We start from the raw sequence: 7669 nt of genomic DNA on the forward strand, positions 1-7669 counted from the left end.
GCTCTCTCGAGAACCAGGGATAAAAAATGAACATAATACAATAATGAACTAAAATAAAATTATAGAAACTAAAGGGACTGAAAAGATAGTCAAAGAAAAATAAGGGGATTTAAATGAATTTTTTTACATGAATTTCCAAGCAACCATGCGTATTCTCAATGTTCTACACTTTGATCCCTATTTTTAATTATTTGCTTTACAAAATAAATTATAAAAAATTGGCGACTAATTCAGCAACAAAAGGATAATTAATGACTAAAATGAAAATAAAATAAAGCACCGTGGATCACCATGGAAAAGATCTATGACTTAATTATAATATAATGTAATGTAATATTACAAATTTCTTAGCTTACTTTCTTTTATAATAAGAAAAGAACTGTTCCATTTTAGAAAGATTTCTGACTACTTGCAACTTGGCTCTTTTCTTTTTCATCTACCAGTGAATATTTAGAACCTCTAAAAAAAAAAAAAAAGATATTGTTGCTCCATTTGTTTGTAGAAAAAAGAGAGCAACTTTCCCTGTGCGAGGAGCTCATGCAGTTTTTGCATTTGTGTGAAGTGCCACTAAGGAGGCATAGTAACCATCTTTAATGTTGATCAAACTCTCATGCCTTCCTTTCTCTACAATGACTCCATTTTTAACCACTGCGATTAGATCTGCATTCCTGACTGTGGATAATCGATGGGCTACAACAACTGTCGTCCTGTTTACCATGACTCGTTCTAATGCAGATTGAACCACTCTTTCAGACTCAGTATCTAATGCACTTGTAGCCTCATCTAACAGTAAAATCTTTGGATTTTTCACGATGGCGCGGGCAATGGCTACCCTTTGCTTCTGCCCCCCGGATAACTGGATTCCGCGGTCTCCTACTCCGGTGTTATATCCCTGCATTTTGCATTGCCACAGGAAACAAGAACTTGGTCGGTGTTTCTGCATTATATCTTTGATCTATGATTGATCAATGGAAAAACAGACTCGACTAAACCCTACCTGTTGTAAACCACTAATGAACTTGTGGGCATTGGCCAACTCTGCTGCAGATATAATTTCTGACTCAGTTGCATCTCCTCCCTTCCCATATGCAATGTTGGCACGGATTGTGTCGTTGAACAAGACAGGCTCCTGGCCTACAAGCCCCATTTGCTGCCTTAACCACTTTAATTGTAGCTTTTGAATTTCAGTTCCATCAAGAGTGATGTGACCTGAGTCGGGATCATAAAATCTTTGCAACAATGCGATCACAGTTGATTTCCCGCTCCCGCTTTCTCCAACCAGAGCTACAGTCTGAAAGAAATTCAATCAAATAAATATAACTTCTGACACGCTACTAATCGATGCTCTTTTTTTATTTGTTCATATACTAAATGCTTGAAACAACTAGAAGTTATGACACGATAGAAGACTTACCTTCCCAGCACGCATAAACAAGTTGATGTCCCGGAAGATTTGGATATCTGGCCTGGTTGGATACTTAAAGCTCACATGACGAAGCTCAATTTCTCCCTTCACATTCTCTAATGTTATTCCCGACTCGTCACTGGGGTCTATCTTTGACTTCCGGTCTATGATTGAAAACACAGAAGCAGCAGCACCTTTTGCTTTGGTGGTATCGGTAGTGAATGTGCTTGAATGAGAAATTCCTACAGATGCCAATGTCAAAGCAAAGAAAACCTGCAAGGAGAATAAGTACCTCAATATCGTTTCAAACTATATTTTATCCTGTTGAAGCTCTGAAATTCTAGGGAGAAAACTTAAAGAAATATAAGAAATACGCACTTGAAAAACATCTTGGAATGTTATGTGGCCGGTGTCAACTAGACGAGCTCCAGCATAGAAACTAGTCGCATAGAAACAGTACAGTAAGAAAGAAGATACTCCAAATCCGATACCACTGACCCATCCTAGCCTTACTCCGGCCTTCATGGGACCTCGACATTTGCCTAGGTAAAGTTGCATCACCTTTTCTTCTGCACAGAAAGAAGCAACTGTTCTTATGCTGCAAACTGCATCGTTAGCCACTTGGCTTGCTTCTTCATACATCATCTACAAAAACCAGTTTAATTTGTCACAATTACTAACTTTAAATGTATAGGTTATAGGTTACATTTATGTAATGAAAAATTATGTTGTCAAGAATCTCGCAACACTATAAACTTCTTAGCAAAATAAAATAGAAGCTTTGGATGTGGCGGTTTGACTGTTCCAGTGGGTTGTTAGATGGATGAATTCAACTATATTCCTTTACCTTTTCTTCCAACTAAAATACAGGCTGATTAGCTTTAAGGGCATACCTTTGCATCTGCGCTGAATCCTTTCATGAACTTCATTTGGATAACTCCATTGATGCCTATCAGAGGGATCAATGCAAGGATAACAAGTGCTAGTTGCCAGCTTGCAGTAAAAGCAATGATCATAGCTGACGTTACAGTAGCAATATTTTGAACAATAGAAGCTAATTGATCTCCCACCAGAGAACGGACTATTGAAGCATCTGCTGCAAGCCTAGCACCAATTGCCCCACTTGAGTGCTGAGGCTCATCGAACCAGCTAACCTCCATGTTAACCACCTTCTCAAAACACATTGATCTAATCCTCTGGATTAACTTACATCCAGCCACTGAAAAGAAGTATGATCTCACTGGAATTACCACAAATGCAGCCACACCAAGCACCATAAACATTACTGCCCAGAATTTCGAATCCTTTCTTAGTTCATGTGGTGGTAGGAAAAATGTTTTGATTGCTTTGGACATTAGCGTGCCATAAATTGGTAGTATTGTACCGTGGATACATGCTGCAATAGTGCCAATTATAAGAACTGGGATTTCTGGCTTGTTGAGAGAGGCAAGGCGGCTGATTGGGACATCTGGAGCATCTTCTGGTGGCAGAATATCATCTGGCTCGTCATACACATTGTCACGGACACTGAATCCTGTAGGTAAACCAAATGGGAGGGTGAAAGAGTGGCGGCTGCTACCGATTGACGATCCTCGACTTATGGATCGTCGAATTGATCTTCTTTGACTTGATTGTCTAAAGGATTCCATGGTAATTTCTGATTCAAGTGCTGCTTGTTCTGACCCTTTGTTCATTTCTTGTAAGCGTACAAGCTGAGAGTATGCTCCATCAGGATCCTCAAGTAGTTCTGAATGTGTACCTGCTCAATTGACACATATATTAACATGTTGGTCTCCGACTCCATTACCGTCGCATCATGTAATAATGACGATTCCACAAAGAGTTGTTTCCTTTCTCTTGGTAGAAGTACTAATAGATATATTCAAGATGAACATCAAGAATGAACAAAACTATATTACATGGTAAAAATTCAAATTTCTAAAGAACATGCTAGGATGTGAAGAAATAGAAAAGTTCTAACTCCAGTAGAATTTGACAAGTGAATAGCATGCTGAAAAGTGCATTTCATGCTAGCCTGCCAGCATGTCAAATGCTAACGAGATTTTTGTGAGATGTACCTTTTTCAACCATCTTTCCTCGATGGATGACAGCAATCATGTTGGCATTTCTCACAGTGGTCAATCGATGAGCAACAATAACAGTAGTTCGGTCCACCATAATATTGTCCAATGCCTCTTGCACTACCCTCTCAGATTCTGCATCAAGTGCACTTGTAGCTTCATCTAAAAGTAAAATCCGGGGGTTCTTCAAGATTGCCCTGGCTATGGCAATTCTCTGCTTCTGTCCACCAGAAAGCTGAGTTCCATGCTCTCCAACCATGGTGTCAAAACCCTGGATGAAATATGAAAATTGTTAAAGTTAATGATTGTTCATGTAATCATAAAATTGAAATAAGCACTTGAATTAGTTAAGAACCTGAGGTAGTTTATCAACGAATTTGGAAGCATTGGCAAGTTCAGCTGCAGCTCTTATCTCTTCAATTGTTGCACCATCCTTCCCGTATGCAATATTCTCCTTGATGCTAGATGCAAACAACACCGGTTCCTGGCTGACAAGACCAGTTTTTTCTCTAATCCATTTAAGTTGAAGTTCTTTGATGTTAATGCCATCTATAAGAACTTCTCCAGATAGGGGATCATAAAATCTCTCTAACAGACTGATCACTGTTGACTTCCCACTTCCACTATGCCCGACCAAAGCTGCTGTTGTGCCACTCGGGATTGAAAGAGAGAATCCACTAAATATTGGCTCATCTGGTCTGGCTGGATAACTGAAATACACATCCCGCAATTCTATGTCTCCGTGAATTTCATCCAATACTTTTCCTCTCTTATCATATGCATCTATCTCTGGCTGCCTGTTAATAGTCTCAAACATCTTATATGCTGCAGCTCGACCAGCAGAAAAAGCACTCATGCAGGGAGATGCTTGTCCCAAAGACCTGTGAAATCGACACAGTAATGCCAGAAATAAGCAAAATGACTCATCAAAGAAGATACAGTCCCAACTTCCAAGCAATCATATTACATACACAAAAAATTAAAGAATGAACTTACATGGAACCAGTCAAAACAGCAACAATCACATTAATCACGTCACCCCCAGTATATCCCTTTTCCAACACCATCTTTGCACCAAACCATACAGCCACAGCATAACTACAGAAAACAATTAACATAACCACACCAACACCAAATCCCGAAAAAATGCCTTCTTGCACACCTGATCGATAAGCAATTACAAGAAGCTGGTTGTAAATATTTATAGCTCTCTTCTCTCCAGTAAATGATGCAACCTGGAACATCAAAGAAACATCATCATGGTTTGACCAGGCAATAGATGGTGAAATTAGACGTTTTACTGAATGAAAAATATTATTTTGGTATTTTCTGTTCTAAGCAATTATTTTTCTTAATGTAACATACAGTTCTGATTCCTCCAATCGTCTGTTCAACTACATTTGCTGCTTCTGCATAAGCATTTTGTCCACGAGCTGCCATTTTGGATATAAAAAGGGCCATAGACGCTCCAGCTAGCACTAGGAGGGGAATAGCCGATAGCATGACAACGGCTAGCAACCATCCTTTGTAAAATGCCACCGAAAAGCCTCCTATAAATGTTGCCATCAGCTGCACAAATTTTCCAACCTGCACAAAATAAGCAGAATCATTTGACATGGCGATAGCATGGAAAGTCCCCTGAAAAGTCATTGCGCCTTCTTCTTTAGGTGAATTTATCCCCATTTCAGCAGAATAGTACCTTTTCACCCATTGCATCTTGTATAAGAACCGTGTCACCGGACATTCTACCAACAACCTCTCCTGTGCTCGTTTCCTTGTCAAAGAAAGCAATGTCTTGTCTCAATATAGTTTTCAAATACAAACTCCTTATGCGAGATGACTGTCTTTCCCCTGTGACTATCCAGCAAGTCACCTCTGACAAGAACCAAACACGTGGCTTTTTCCTGTTAATTCACAATTCATTGCAAAAATTTATTTTGGTTTTAAGAGACAGATGTACTTACGAAGGCAGGCTGCTATTCCAGAACCGACTGCCAAGTAGACATACTTCAGAGAAACCTAAAATATTTGCAGGAACCATTAGTAAAATATTTATACTTCCAATTCAAACAATTCAAGAACGAAACAACAGGGGGATTGGTAAAGTCCCTAATGTCAAATCCCAATTTACAGCCTAACTATTGAGGGAAAATTATTATCAGATGTCAGGTAAGTCCAATTCTATAGGCATGGTTCCAACAACAAAATTATGAAAACTAGTCTGGTACTGTACGCTTAAGCATATGACAGCATTTTCATACCTTGGAGACCAAATCAGTCATGTCTTTGCTAAGCTGGTTATTTCCAAATGCATTGATCACGTCTCCCAACAGTAAAGTCATGAGAGGCATGGCCAAGCCGTTCCCAATTGCACCAAGTGTGCCCAAGAACATCAACAGGAAATCAGTAGAATCTGAAAACGAGAAGAGCTTAAAAAATGGAACTGATTTACTCTTCTCATCTTCTTTGCTATTCTCAGGTTCTTCTTGAATCCCGTTATTGCCGAGGTGCCTCTCATCATCGTTGTATGGTGAAGAGGTGGTGGCTTCATGGATCCTTGCATCACCTTCCAAGCCATTTTCCATCATCCTGAACCAGATACTAAATCAGACTCTCCAACGGTCTCAAAATTCACAGAATTTATGTTGCAGTCAGCAGAGCACATATACTCGCCAAGTTTAATCAACTAGTGGAAAAACTGTAGTTGTATTCAATGTTTTTAGGAAAATTGAAACACTTCAGTGGATGGATCAATATTCGTAATAGAAAATCCCAGCAGCACCATAATCACTGATCCTAGTCAAGGACTTTCTTTACAAGTGCGTTTGAATAGTCTTCATTTGATTTAAATAACTAGCAGGATTGAAAGTTCCTGATATTTTACTTCAAATGCATATTAAATGGCATAGCAAGCGGGACAAACAAGCGAAAATTGGTCTGGAAAAGGAGAATTCGACACCTTCTAGAAAGTCAACTGGACCATAATGGAGGTGCTGATTCAAAGTTGTCACGCTCCATCCCTGTTACCATATTTCAGAAGATAAAAGTGCCCCCCCCTCCCCCCCGCACCCCCTGAATATTCAATTCGCCCTTGCTCCATCACCATCAAACATCACCTCTTGTCGCAGATTTTCATTAAATTTCTTGTCATCTTAATTCGATCACAGAACTCATCTTTTCAATCTTCTTTGAATCCTCAAACTGGCAGTTCGTTGGCAACTGTCGTGTTATTGATTACCCGCTTTGAGGGATTAACTAGTTTGTTGATGGCCTTATGACAAATACTCTTAGCAGCTAGGAATCTATAACATGAAATGTTTAGACACTCCATGCAAAGAGTATATAGCTCGGTTGTGATAATTAAATAGAAGAACCCATGTTTGTGAAAACAACTGATCCTCGCCCTGTTTTAATTCAGTACTTGAAAGATAAAGGGCTGGCTGGCAAGCTCTTTCTCTTGTATTCGGGAGAGAGAGAGAGAGAGAGAGAGGTGTCTCTCATGTCTTCGTTGATTCAACAAAAGAAAGAAACACTTGCACTCTATGGCGTCCATTCAACTAGTACTTGAAAAGAAAAGAAAAGCAGCAAGAAACTTGCATGCAAGACGACTTTCTATTCCAATGAAATCATTTAGTGAAAAATAAAGGAAATAAATCATTTCCACCACCCCCACAACCCCATTAAAGCATAGCAAACCATAATAAACCAAACAAATATCCAAAGAATTAATGATACAAAAGAGAATTTCTTTGAGAAGCAAATTTTGCAAATTAATTACCAAAGAGAAGCAAGGGGGGCTGAAATGAGCAAGATACCTTTGGATTTTGGCACTGTGGACTTGAGTAATGATATCTTGGTGCCTTCAGGCAGGCATATCGTGTTTAGCTGTTAAGAGTTTTGCAGTCACGTTATAACATGATTTTCTTCGAATATAAATAACAATAACAAAAATATAACTGGATGACAAACAAGGCAAACAGGCTGTGTTTCTCTGGAATTTTTTTTTTTTAAAAAAATAATATTTTTATGTTTTTATTTCGTATTAATATTAAAAATATTTTTTAAAAATTTATTATTACAATCATAAACACACGAAATACCTTTTGTTTTGAAATAATTTAAAATAATATTTTTTATTTTTTAAAATTTATTTTTATACGAATATATTAAAATAATATAAAAA

General features: G+C 38.4%; 1 protein-coding gene across 1 annotated transcript; it reads right to left on the minus strand.

The window, feature by feature from the left end:
- Positions 1 to 286: 286 nt before the first annotated feature.
- Positions 287 to 7409, minus strand: LOC118041123 (ABC transporter B family member 11). Its single transcript, XM_035048271.2, has 13 exons — positions 7302 to 7409; positions 5748 to 6075; positions 5451 to 5505; positions 5186 to 5361; positions 4852 to 5073; positions 4483 to 4721; positions 3842 to 4367; positions 3484 to 3757; positions 2299 to 3164; positions 1784 to 2050; positions 1415 to 1678; positions 998 to 1291; positions 287 to 892 (listed from the first exon to the last, which is right to left on the minus strand). Exons 2-13 carry the CDS (start codon positions 6072 to 6074, stop codon positions 536 to 538), a joined length of 3867 nt encoding a protein of 1288 aa, XP_034904162.1. The 5' UTR covers position 6075; positions 7302 to 7409; the 3' UTR covers positions 287 to 535.
- Positions 7410 to 7669: the final 260 nt, after the last annotated feature.

The sequence above is a fragment of the Populus alba genome, chromosome 14 (genome assembly GCF_005239225.2).
Source record: "Populus alba chromosome 14, ASM523922v2, whole genome shotgun sequence".
NCBI lineage: Eukaryota > Viridiplantae > Streptophyta > Magnoliopsida > Malpighiales > Salicaceae > Populus > Populus alba.

Coding starts and splice junctions, on each gene's coding strand:
- LOC118041123 (XM_035048271.2), bottom strand. CDS start 6,074: ATGATGGAAAATGGCTTGGAAGGTGATGCAAGGATCCATGAAGCCACC. Junction 5,362..5,450: donor TGGAATAGCAGCCTGCCTTC/GTAAGTACATCT, acceptor GGTTCTTGTCAG/AGGTGACTTGCTGGATAGTC. Junction 1,679..1,783: donor CATTCCAAGATGTTTTTCAA/GTGCGTATTTCT, acceptor TTCTCCTTGCAG/GTTTTCTTTGCTTTGACATT.